Consider the following 13,390-nt stretch of genomic DNA (forward strand, 5'->3'; position numbering starts at 1 on the left):
CTACCCCATACCAAGAACACTATTCATGGACATATCCTTGATTAACTCATCCTATAACCCATTAAAATATCCAGTAAGAAGGAGATAGACATAGAACCATAATTCAGAAGTGAGAAGTTGATGTCAGAATTTCTTCATTTCTACCTTTCTTTCTCACCTTGAATAAAAGCACCCTTCAACCATAAGGAGAAACCTCAAACTCTTCAATGTCAAAGGAAGAAAAAAAAAAAAAAAAAAAGAAAAAAAAAGAGGAGGAAAAACAAAAACCTTCCTTTTTGGGAGGTTGAAATATTAAGGGACCATGATCAGAAGAAGGCAAAGGGGGAGGTGTTGACAACAATATGCCTGAGAGGGTGAGCGACATCACCACCTCCTGCATGCCTCACGAACTCGGCGGGGGTGAGGAAGCTGCCATGGCACACACAAACTATTCTCACCTCTTCTCCCTTCCTATATTTGTAGAGGAAGCCTTCAATTCTTCTCCCATTAGGACCATCTCCCTTGGTAGACACACAAGGCATCTCTTCTATCATGTTTCTCTCCATCTCTTTCATCCATTGGCTCTCCCTGCATTCTTCTTTGCAGGATCCTCTTCCCCTCCTCCGACGGTCCCAATAGCTTTCCGACGACGGACGTTGGAGCGTTGGCCGCCATTTGATGGATGGCATGTTCCGGCAATGACTGGAAGGTTGAAGGGCTCCTCACATCGGCACAACTGGTGAACCCGGATGCGTCGAACCCTAGGAAACACACAAAAATGGAAGAGTAAGTTGGCAGTTGAAATATAAACGACATCAATATGAACAAACCCCTTTATGTTCTCATTTTGATTCTTGTTTCCCTTATTTTCCCATACGTAAACTTGGTGAAACATTAGAAAAACAAAACCAACCAGCTACTGAATGGTATGGCGATGGCAACACATCCTGATAAAACTTCAGCCAACATTTGTTCTCAAGTCAGGTAGGTGACTGCTCCATGCCGATAAGGATTTGACGTTGCATGTTTTATACAAGACAAGCGTAATTGCCAACTCTAGCACAAATTTTAACAATTCATATCCGAAAGGGGATCAAATTGCCAAATATAGTAATAGCTATGCTCATACCATACGTACTTACAAGCCCACTTCAACATCCTCGTTGTCATGGAGATACTTCTTAGCATATCATAAAGTATGTTCCCCATCCCAAGTAGTTTCTATTATCAGATAAATAGTAAGTTAGAAATGGATAACAGATGCATTGCAATTTGTGGCTACTACTTCAGTACCAATATGGACTTGAAATGGAGAGAAACTCTGCTAATTATCAAACACATTCGAATAATAGAATCTAAAATTAGATTACAGGTATAATTCGACATGAGGCATTGAAATTGCACACCCAGGCTTGCTTAATTCTCCAGTCCACCCCTCTCAATCTGGTTTGGATCCTCACCCAATGGTTTCGCAGAGTCGGATATCTGTCGTTTACGAACACGACATTATAATTTCCATTAAATGGATAAAAAAAGCAAGGCCTTGTGGTTACGGGAAGGAATCAGCCATCAGAAAAAACATATAAATCCTTAATTTTTTAATCAAATTGAGCATAGTTCTCAGCAAGACAACAGGTTATTACTTGAAGCTCCTAATGATTCCCACTGGGGTATCAGATCAGTTAAATAACCTTCAACATTTCCTTCCAATCTTTTGTGAAGTCAAGAGATTCACAAAATGACACTGGACTCAATAAGAATCAAAACAAATCAGCCAGTAAAAATTTACCAAGAAACCAAAGGCATATTAGCAATCAGAAAGCAAGATAAAAGGATCCACCTCCTGAATCAGTGAAAGGAGACCCATCCCCACCTCCATCAACAATTACTTTCCTAAAAAAGTTCAGCAACTAGCACATCGTACACTGAAGAAACTACAATCTATAAAAAAAAATAAAAAATAAAAAAGAAATCTTGAAAAGCACAGTGGAAGAGGGAAGTGGTAAAAACATCCTAAAGATCATCAATTACTCATTTTTCAACTAAAGAACAGAATCAATTTAACAAAAAGCACAAAAAAAATACCCACCCACCCACCCACAGTAACCATTATGACAGGACCCAACCACCCTCTAAATAACTCCCCATGTTGTGGGAAGTAAAGCAATGATAACATAATTTTCTCCCCAACCTCACTGCTTAATTGAACAGGAGAGACACCAACCTCCAATTCCAACCATTAATCAACAGTACTACTACAAAAATAAAACATTCACCATCAAACAAAATTTCAAGATAAAAAGAACCAATTTTTGTGAAGCAATTGGGCGATAATGGTGGACATAAATTCAAAGCAAGACAAGATCTTATACCTTGCTTTGGCCGGCTATCGTGCTCGGATATGCAGGAGGAGCTGCTTCCTTGCGATCCAATCGATCCCTGCGACATCGGCCAAGAAGCCACCTGGCCGGAGCTCGCCGCCCACCCGGGCATCCCCGGAGGACTGGCCCCGTTCAACACCCCTCCGAACTGACCACCGCCAGGTAATCCATGGCCCCCATCGAGCCCAACCTCAAAGCTCCCCACCTTCGTCAACGGCGACGCCGCCGAGCTCTGCCCTCCCTCCCCATCCTCATCCACTCTCGTCCCCCGTTTCAAAGAATTCCTCTTCTCCGACCTCTTCCTCTTAGCTTCTAACCTCTTTAAGCTCTGGAGTTCCTTTCTCTTCCTTCGCTCCTCCTCGGTCTCGGTCGGAAGAGAGCTCGTCCTGCTGAGGACGGTGGCCACCGGGAACTCGGGCTCCGTCGGCAACGACGAGAATGAGGCGATCGAGGACGAGCGGAACAGCTTCTTCCCCTTGGGGTCGGCGCCGAAGCACCCGCCAAGGGAGAGCCCGAGGCTGAGCTCGATCTCGTCGGAGTCCCCGCCGGTTGCCTCCGGGTGCTTGTAGGCGAAGCTATTGCCCGCAAATCGCTTCAGCAAATCCCTCGAATAGCTCGCATTCCGCGAACTCGTCTCTTCTTCCATCGAACCAGAACAAGCATACGAAGAACTAAAAAACTAACGAACAGGAAGAAAAAACGGAGAGAAAAAGCGAAAAGCTACAGTATTTCTACCAAAATTTCATCTTTTTTCACAGGTTTGATCTTTTTATCGAGATACAAGAACCTATGACTGCAGATTCGGCTCTGATTCAGGTTTTTACGAGAAACTTGCAGAAATAAGCAGAAAATACCGCGAAATAAAGCACACAAGCCATGATACGAGATCAACAAACAAAAAAGAAAAAAAAAAAGAAAACAAAGAGTGAAACAGAGAAGAGATCTAAGCGTTCTCCTATAGAACGAAGAAAACCAGAAAAGGAAAGCGGGAGGAACAAACGAAGAGAGATTTTTGGGAGATCAGAATTAGAGAAAAAATAGAAGAGGGAGCGAGGGAGCGCCTCCCTTAGTGCCCCTGGAAGTTTTTGTGGGATTCCGGAAATGCCCCTCCCCGTGTCCCGCAATAGCTTTCCTTGCGCCACGTGTCTCCGTTGGAGGGCGGTAGAGGGGACACGTGGTGTAGCCCGTAGCCGGAGTCGTCGCCGAACGAGCGGCGCAACGCTTCGGCTCGCGAGCGGCAATCGTGGTCCTCGCGCTTGTCCTGGGACACGTGGCATAAAGGCAGAGGTCCCGCACCCTCTCACACGTGTCGCTCTTTTATCCGATCGGCCGATGCGTTGCTCTCCCTCTAGCTGTCTTCCATTCCCACCCCGAACTAATAATCCCCACATTTTGCCTTTATGCAACCCACAATATATCCTATGCGGGTGGAATGATCCACCGTCGGATTTTTTCCAATTAATCCATCGAGTAACGCGGACGGTACGGGTACTACCGTACAAAAATCTCTATGCTGGCGCCTCTATTCATCCGACACGTGTGGTAAAGCATCTCTCTTACGGACGGAAGCTAGTGCCCTCCACCAAAACCCGGTTATGTTAACGTATCAATAACGCCGTCAACATTCGACGTTCAATATTAAAAATAGAAACTATTATTAAGTCATTACGAACTATCTAAAAGAAAAAATTATTATATTTTGAATAAATTACTTAATGAAAGGACTGGTTTCCTTAACGGCCTTCATTCCGAACCATCTGGTGCCGAGTTGGAGATTGTACATGGGTATCAGGTGTGATGGACTCACTAGGAAAAGATTTACTCGTTTTAGTCGCCGAGTTTTGACCGCTATGCCATGTGGACGGGGGAGATCGGAAAGGATTTAGAAGGAGCGGTCCAACGTCCGTCGTGGGGTGGACACGTACTACTTTAACTTTTCTGACACCAAGCGGGGCCCGCATGGGGCCTTTTGAGGGACGGGAGGGCGCCGCATCTGCTGCCACGTATATAGACGGTCCGCCGCGCGACACGTGTATTTCCGGTACCCTCGCGTCCCACAAGCTTTGGCCAACTTGCCCGCCATAAGCGTACGTGTCGCGCTCTCGAGCCGGAAGGACGGGCCGTGACGTCACCCGCGTTTGTCGCCACGAGATCTTCTTCGGACAGCCGCTGACGTGGGCGAACGGAAAGCGACGTTCCCGTCGTGCACACCCCACGGCCGGACCACCTCCCCGGCCTCCGGGTGTCCACGTGCCGGTCAGGTGACCGGAATCTGAGGGCGCCACCGCTACGTGTCCCAGGTGAGGTGGGGGACAGAATCTTCTCGAAGTCGATTGCCTGGGGCTGAAGGTAGGGGCATTTTGGTCAGAACATTAGGTTCGAAAGTAGCTCCATCATCAACCATAAAATGTCTATCGGACGGCCATGATGATCAGAGCTCTCGATTATATCTTTTCTTGAATGGTTCCTAGTTCTATATATATTATGAGGGCCAATGTCTTAATTAATTAAAATGGTAGACTGGATCCAATGTTGTTGCTGCACATTTATCGTGATTGGATGAGGTAGGTTGCAAGTGGCCATGCTATCTAGGATGGATGCCATATGGCATGAGAGCAACATCTTTCATAGTTGTATGTCTCATCCATGCACAACTGGCATGTACTGCTATAGGCTAGGGATGTAGCTATCTATGACTCAAATTGCACCCATCTCAATCATCAAATTGCACCATTGCTATCAACTCCTCTCTTAGAAAATGACTTGCCTTTTGTTATCCTGCACATTAATGTTGCTTATATTGTCTGTGTCAATATTAGGCATCTAATGGATCATATCCAACTTGATGATAGATTCACTTTGAGTGATTTATGGGGTCCAAGATTTAGAACCAAATCTAACGCATTCACTCATATTTTGTGATTTGCTATATATTTTAATGAAACTATTTGTGTTAGATCTGATCAAGTTCATTCAGATTTCATCATACTGGGTTTAATCCTTTACTGGACTCTCAATTTTTTAACCCATAAATAATTCATAAATTAAAATTTATACGAGGTTTGGTTTTAAAGTAACACTACTGTATGTGTAGGATCCAAGTTTATTAAAACCCACTTGTGCCCTTAAAATAATATACTATATGTCATCTATTCTATTCACTTGCATCAGTTGCCACAGAGATAGAGCCAAAACATGCAATCCATGCATCATTTCCCACATTTGTTTCTTAGAGTTGAAACCCTTGATTCCATCAGACAAATTGCATCACCATGCATCAACCAGGCCAAGTGAACCAGGAAAAAGGAAATGAAAAAAAATTGGGCAGCAAGCTCTCTGCATTATCTGTCAAGCAACCAAGTGGCATTAAATTATGGTTGGGCCCCAAAGCAAATGGTACTAGTTTAAGGATAAATCTCCAGCTAATGATGCTGCTTGCTTCAGTAATGGTTTATATTATATAACAAACACTGACAATCACTTGGTACTGTTGTATATTGATTGGTACATTTCTTTAGCTTTATGTTAAAGAAGAGGAAAGTAAGGGGCAACTCAAACGTGAGGGTCAACACCATATTTCTTTCCTATAGTGTTAAAGCCCAAGGCACAAAGATATCTGCCCCACAATATTTTTTGGTTGTCTAATCTTCCTGGGCAATGAAATGATAAAGACTTCCCTTCCACTCTCTTTGGTTGCCTGATCTTTTCAGGCTTTTTTTTTTTAAAAAAAGCACATGTAAAAACTTGTAAGTATAAATAATAAATATGTCATTGAAAGTATGAAATATCTTATTTAAATAAATATTTTAATTAATTTATTTTTTTTAATTTATAGTATTTATATTTTTTAAACTTTAGCGTTAATAGATTTGCTCCTCTCCCCATGTGAAATAATTATCATTATTATTGAGGCTGTGACTTGCATCTGCAAATCCTTTTTTTTGAAATAAATTTTCACAGATTTTGTAAATAATATTAAATTTTATAATATTACCTAATATTATAAAACTACTATATTATTAATTATGTAGAAGTGTGCAAATAATTGTTTAATATAATATAAATGAATTACTTGGCATTAAATTTGTAAAAAGTGGCTTATAACTGACAAGAAATGAAGAATATTGCTATAATTTTTTCATTAAAAAAAAATATGTCTATAATTTTCAAGCGTAATAGAGGCAAAAAATTTTTCCAGTTTTATGGATAATATTGCATCAAACACCCATTGTGTGTTACATCACATGCCTTTTTCATAGACTGACGGTTGTGACATGATTTCTGTATGGACCCCATAGATGTCTCAATCACCCATAAATTGACATCACCATCGAGAATATCTTTAGATTAAGATCTAAGCGGATGGGGAACCATGGGAAATTGGATATGGAATCTATTGCTGAAAAAAAAAAATCGAGATAACGTTAAAGTATTTGACAATGTTTTCAAAGAAATAGATATAACTAGTCAAAAGGAACGCATGAGATAAAGCTAGTGAAATGAGTAACCTTGTTACCATGACGTAAAAACTAACGCAGCGAAATGAGTAATCATGATATTAAAAAAATCTAAGCTAAACATTTTGAAGAGGGTCCATTATTTACATTAAAATTTAGCATTTAGCATTAATTATGTTCTCCTAGAAAAATGATACACTAAATTCTCATCCTGTTTCTGAAAATTTAATATAAAAATATTGGAGCTAAAGTCTTGCAAAGTTCTATATTATTTTCATCTCAGCTTATAGGTCAGAATTTCTTGCTCCTACAACGATGGTGGCACTTGGAGTCCCCTTTCTCTAAAAAAGAAATAATCTATACTATATTAACAAATAAGAGAAGAATACTGTTTTAGATTGCATCAGGTAAATTTTATGACTAGAATATCCTTACTTCTTCTCTTTGTAGATATCTACATAAAAATATGATCAAAAATTTAGATAAAATATCTACATGCATCTCTATTTATCCATTCTTTTTTATTCTCATCTACCTGATTTCTCTTGAAAATCCTAAATTAATTGGACTCTATTTTTATAAAAGATACTATTTATCTAGTATCCACATCTTCAACCAAGTGGACTCTTTTTTAAAAAAAGCAAATATATTGCATCTAATCCACATATATTATCTCTTTTATACTCTAATTTTTGAATTTACATGCGCTACATTTCTATTTTATATTTATATTTTGTTAGCTACAACTCAATTAATCCAATCCATTAATTGTAGATCGGGTCAAATATTTTTTTTTAATATTTTATTGAAGGGTCTCAGTCCTGGCTTGGCATAACCACAAAAGCAACTCTACATCAGCAAGCTAAAAATTATTACAGACGTAGCGAACCGAATCTTATCCTAATGGTCACATCTTTTTGCTTACCAACAAGTTTGATTCTTGGATGACGTGCTTCTCAAAAATCTGGATATCGTAATTACAATGTTGGTTGGTGTCCCTCTCTCCCTCTCTCTCACACATACATTTAGAAGTATATGTACAAAACTAAAAGAGTGAATCGGATGCATGGATATATCTATTTTTCTATATGAGAATGTTAATTTCTGACTTCCTTCAAAAAATTTTATTAATTTAAAAATAAAATCTTCAATAATTTGATAGTATAAATTATTAAATATATATCTTAAAAGTCAATTAGACCGACACATTTAATTATTTAAAGGACAGTTTGTAATATTGACTTATTAATAAAATAAAATTTGAATTATTTATCTCTTCATGTTATGAAATGTGTCTATGAATTGTCCAATGAATTAACAAGATAATGACACATATTCTCAAGAGTTGAAAATTTGAGACATATGTCGTTGATGGTTAATTCATAAACTGCTTCTGACCATAAGATCATCACGGAGACAGTGGTCGATCCAGATAGGTTGGTGCACGGATCGCTTCTTTATAGATAGATGAGTCTCGAATCTATAGTGTGGGAACACTGAGCGAGAGTGCAGATACTTGTTAGAGAACAAAAGTGCTGAGTATGACTAACACGAGTAGTCACTTGGATATCTACTTTCTCGTCGTGACATACTCGATGCTGCAGTAGTGTGAATAGTTCTTCGATCTGCAGTGTCTTGGCTATTCACAATGAGATTGCTGTAGTTTGACTATACCATAACTCGGTCTCTTAGTCATATGGAGCCTTAAGGTGTATTTGGTTGTAGTAGGTTCATTATAGGAATAGGGTGTACACCTATATGAGATCTATCGATTCTGGTAGTAAGGGAGAAGTTATATGATGATCATGAAACAGAGTTTGGAAGTTTATAGCCATGACAAATGTGAATGATGAAATTTTTTTTTATGATGATTCACTAAGAACTCAGATTGATTGAATCTTACATATGACGAGATCAGGTTGACGAGTTATCCATAACCTTACTCTTGTCAGGACTAACGATAGAAAAATCAGATCATACGACAACTGTATCTAGAGGTTTATCTATTCAGTTCTGCTGGGTTGCCACTACATACTACTAAGTGTGACTGATAGATCGTAGAACCAATTAATTAAGAATTATTCTGATGATTAATAATTCTCAAATTGACTGAATTGGAAAGGATTCTAATCCATTGAAAGAAGTTTCAATGATATTATTGATGGAGATCATAATATATCCTACTACCAGAGATAATTGAATCTATGAGATCATACAATAAGAGATTTGATCTAGGATTGATCAATTGGACTCACATGGTCCAATTGGGTTAAGGATTTGAGAAATCCTATCGGGTTTAGAAATACTATGCTAGCACATGGTTAAACCCAAATTCTCTTTAGACTTGAATTCTTATGAGATGGGGATTAGACTAAGTCAATTGTAAGTATTATGGATGGCCAAGGGTTGTTTTTACCTTATAAATGAAGTTGAAAGAAATTGGGCTTGAGCCCAAATGGATTGGATCCATGGGGCGCCAACTGTTGGTGCCCCCTTGACCTATCGCGACAAGGAAAAGGAGAGAATGATGGGGCGCATGCTCCATCTAGTTTTGGTGTCAAACAGAGCAAGTGGGAGGCACCCAAAAGTCCTAATAATAGTTAATTTTGGATTCCTTATGAGATAAGGATCTGATTTGATCAAACTCTTAAACCAGGTAGCTCTCTTTTTGGCCTATAAAAAGGCCTTGAGATGTAATCTCTAAAACTTAAGCGAAGAGCCTCCACGCCTCCTTTCTCTCTTTAGTTTCTATGCCCTGTCCCTCTCCTCTCTTTCTCACACCTCCACGCCCACAGGTAGGGCGTCATTGGTCTCCACGTCCAAGGGTTGGGCGTCTCCTCTTCTCCACGCGCCAAGGGTTGGTGCCTAGTCTAGAGAGAAAGTGTTCTCTCTTCATCTTCTTCCATCTTCCTTCATCTTGCTTACTGGTTTCTGGGTGAAGAAACAAAGAGAGGCCTTCCTAGATTTGTCCCGTGGACATCTGTAAAGGCCGGATGTTTGTATGGCTCAACAAAAAATTGAAGAGATATTCATGATCATCAATTACAGTGAATAACTACTGCACAAAGATGAAGATGAGATCTTCATAATTTTGCTTTAATAAAATTTTATTTGCTGCATATAGATCTTAAGAACATGATAGAGATGATCTCATAAGATGAGATCTAGAAGATACATGTTAGATAAATATGCTTCCGCTGTCTGTATAAAAATTTTATTATTCTAGCATGCATACTATCCTAATTTTTTATTCATAAATATTTAAAAAATCACCTACTTGCTTAACTACCTATCTTAGACTACATTTAATTAATCTTATCTCATTTACAACTTATCACACTATATCAATTTTATTGCAGATAAGTCCCAAAATCTTTTTTCCACTTATTTATTTACATGTGCCCATATAATAATATTTGATAATATATAAGATGTTTACAGGTACATGGCATGCATATCTATCATTTTTTTAACAGACGCAAGATGCTTTCTATCTTTTTAGATTGTGTTTGGCAGCTAACAATCTATTCAGATTGCTGACAATTTAAAGAAATCCCATCAGATTATTGCATTTAGTATGCCTTTTGGATGGCAATATGGATTGCCTTGGCAATCCAGATTATCTTTCAAGATAATGCAGATTACTTTATAGAAAGATGGTTATTTAGATTATTAAAAATATTTAATAATTTGATAATAAAATATTTAGATAAAATTATCCTCATGAAAAAAAGAAGAAGTAGAAGACAAAGACGACTAAATCCCACTTTCCAAACCGCCGGCGACATTGCCGAGGAGGGAGATTAGGACGCAGGCCCCACCAGCGCCAGCGACACTGTCGAGGAGGGAGATCGGGGCGGGCTTGGCCTTGAAGGCGTTGCTCCGGAGGAGCTTCACGAGGCGCGGGAGCAGGTGCTGGATGTGGTGGACGAGATGCGGGGCGGTGGGGGCGGCCGCGTCGACAGAAACACAGACAGAAGTAATTGTCCGAGGCATACCATGCAATTTATAAACAAACCCCTTGCATAAATGTCTGAGCCACCGTATGAGCTATATAGGGATGGGATAATGCAAAGAAATGAGCATACTTTGTCAATCTATCATTCCAACTCTGCTGAATTTCGCTCAGCAAATCTGAAGACAGAAAGAAGGTATTGAGTGCATAAACTGAACTAGAGGCACACCTGGACAATGCATCGGCAACCACATTTTCTTTGCCCTTCTTATACTTGATCTCAAAATTAAATTGCAGCAATTTGGCTAACCAAATCTACTATGTTGGTGTGGTTAATCTCTGCTCTACCAAATACTTTAAGGGTTGATGGTCAGTCTTGATAATAAATTTCTTGGGTAACAAATAATATTCCCACTTCTTAATTGCAAATAAGATGGCCAACATTTCTCTATCATAGACTGACATGTGCTGATGCTTGAGGGAAAGAGCTTTTCTAATAAATGCCAAAGGATGCCCTTCCTAAATTAAGACTGCTCCAATTCCACCATCAGATGCATCAGTCTCAATGATAAATTGCTTACTGCAATCAGGTAGAGAGAGTACAGGTGCTGAAGTCATAGTCTCTTTCAATGCATCAAAAGCCAATTGAGCCTTCTCAGACCAAACAAAGGACTTCTTTTTCAAGGAGGTCAGTTAGAGGTCTAGCAATTTGACCATAATTCCTAACAAACTTCCTATAGTAACTTGTAAGCCCAAGAAATCCCCTCAACTGTTTAACATTCTTTGAAATATGCTACTGTTTAACAGCTTCAATCTTTGTAGGATCAGTTTGCACACCTTTTGAAGAAATTAAGTATCCTAGATACTCAATTTTAGAGCATCCAAAGGAACACTTACTTTGCTTAGCCAGAAGTTGGTGCTTCCTCATCTCTTCCAAAACCAACTGTAAATGCTGAATGTGCTCACAAGGACTTCTGCTGTATATCAATATGTCATCGAAAAAAAACTAAGATAAATTTCCTTAGAAATGGCCTAAAAACAGCATTCATCAAGGTCTGAAATGTTGATGGAGCATTGGCTAAGCCAAATGGCATAACTAAAAACTCATAGTGGCCCTCATGGGTCTTGAAAGCAGTCTTATGGATATCTTCAACATCCATTCTTATCTGCCAAAATCAACTTCTCAAATCTATCTTAGAAAACACTACTGCATTTCCCAATTCATCCAGAAGTTCCTCAATAACAGGAATAGAAAATTTGTCCTTCACAGTCAATGCATTAAAAAACCTATAGTCTATACACATACGCCAAGTCCCATTTTTCTTTTTGACTAGAACCACAAGACTTGAATATGGATTGGTACTATGTTGAATTACTCCTGCTTCCAACATCTCCTGAACCATCTTCTCAATGGCATCTTTTTGAGCAGCAGCATATTTATATGGCCTTGCATTCAGAGGTTGAGCTCCCTCTTGCAAAGGAATCTTATGATCATAGATCCTTTTAGGAGGTAGGCCTTTTGGTTCTGAAAAAATATCTCCATACTGTTGTAGAAGGTCCTGAAGTTCTGGCCATCCTTCAGTAGAAGTCATATTGACAGAACAAAGGAAAAGTATCTGACGACCTCCTTTTTGCAGCAACAACTGCATAGCTGCTAACTGATGGGATTTCTGAAATATTTTATTTAATTATTTGCCATTCACCATCTCTACTATATTAGATTGCAGATCTTGTAATACATATTCCTTGAAATTCCATTTAAACCTCATCTGTAAAGTTTGGAAATTCCACAAAATTTCACCCAATGTTGCTAGCCATTGAGTTCCCAGGATAAGATCATAATTGTCCAAGGGCAAGACACAGATTTCAGCCATAAAAGTGTTATTTTGCATTTGCCAAGAGAAATTTTTGCATCTAGAGTGACATTGCAAATTCTCACCATTAGCCACTTCCACTAAGACTCCTTTAACTCCCTCCAATTCACAATTAAGTTTCTTTGCAACCTGCAGACTCAAAAAATTATGAGTACTGCCAGTATCAACAAGAACATGGATTTGCAGCTTTCCACAAATATCTTTAATACACATGGTTTGAACCCCTTGAGTCCCTCTTAAAGCATTAAGAGATAACTGCAGCTCCTATACAGGCATCTCTTCTATAGCACCATCGCTATCATCCTCCCCTTCATCAATTTGTAACTGCATCATGAGTACTTGTCTTTTCTTGCATTTATGCCCTGGTACGAATTTTCCATCACACCAAAAACAAAGGCCCTTTTCTTTTTTTTCATTAAGTTCTTTGCTGGTTTTGGTAGCATTTGTGGTTGGTTGTTTGGAAGTGTTGGATACAAATGCAAGGCTAGTAGTTTGGTTGTTTGGTTTGAGCGAAGTAGAGGGTTGAAACTGAGAATTTGTAGTTGTAGGTGTAGATTTGTAAGGGGAAGTAAAGGTAGAATATGATACTGGTTTGGCTAAGGGTTTAGGTTTGTTCTACAGGGCTGCTACTGTGATTTCCTGAAGCCTAGCCAATGAATAATCCTCAGAAAGGGCTTGGGGGTTTGAACAACCGAACATGCATTTGTAATTTATCCACTAAACCTGTCAAGAAGAAACTCAGAG

General features: G+C 39.1%; 1 protein-coding gene across 1 annotated transcript; it reads right to left on the reverse strand.

Annotated features, from left to right (window-relative positions):
• Window positions 1–117: 117 nt before the first annotated feature.
• LOC105056090 (ninja-family protein AFP3) lies at window positions 118–3,404 on the reverse strand. The gene is given in 4 exon segments (XM_010938166.3): window positions 118–553; window positions 556–618; window positions 621–740; window positions 2,352–3,404. Coding segments are annotated over 4 exon segments (1,086 nt in total). The 5' UTR covers window positions 3,007–3,404; the 3' UTR covers window positions 118–305.
• Between the last annotated feature and the right edge of the window lie 9,986 nt (window positions 3,405–13,390).

Source organism: Elaeis guineensis, chromosome 13, assembly GCF_000442705.2.
Source record: "Elaeis guineensis isolate ETL-2024a chromosome 13, EG11, whole genome shotgun sequence".
Classification (NCBI taxonomy): domain Eukaryota; kingdom Viridiplantae; phylum Streptophyta; class Magnoliopsida; order Arecales; family Arecaceae; genus Elaeis; species Elaeis guineensis.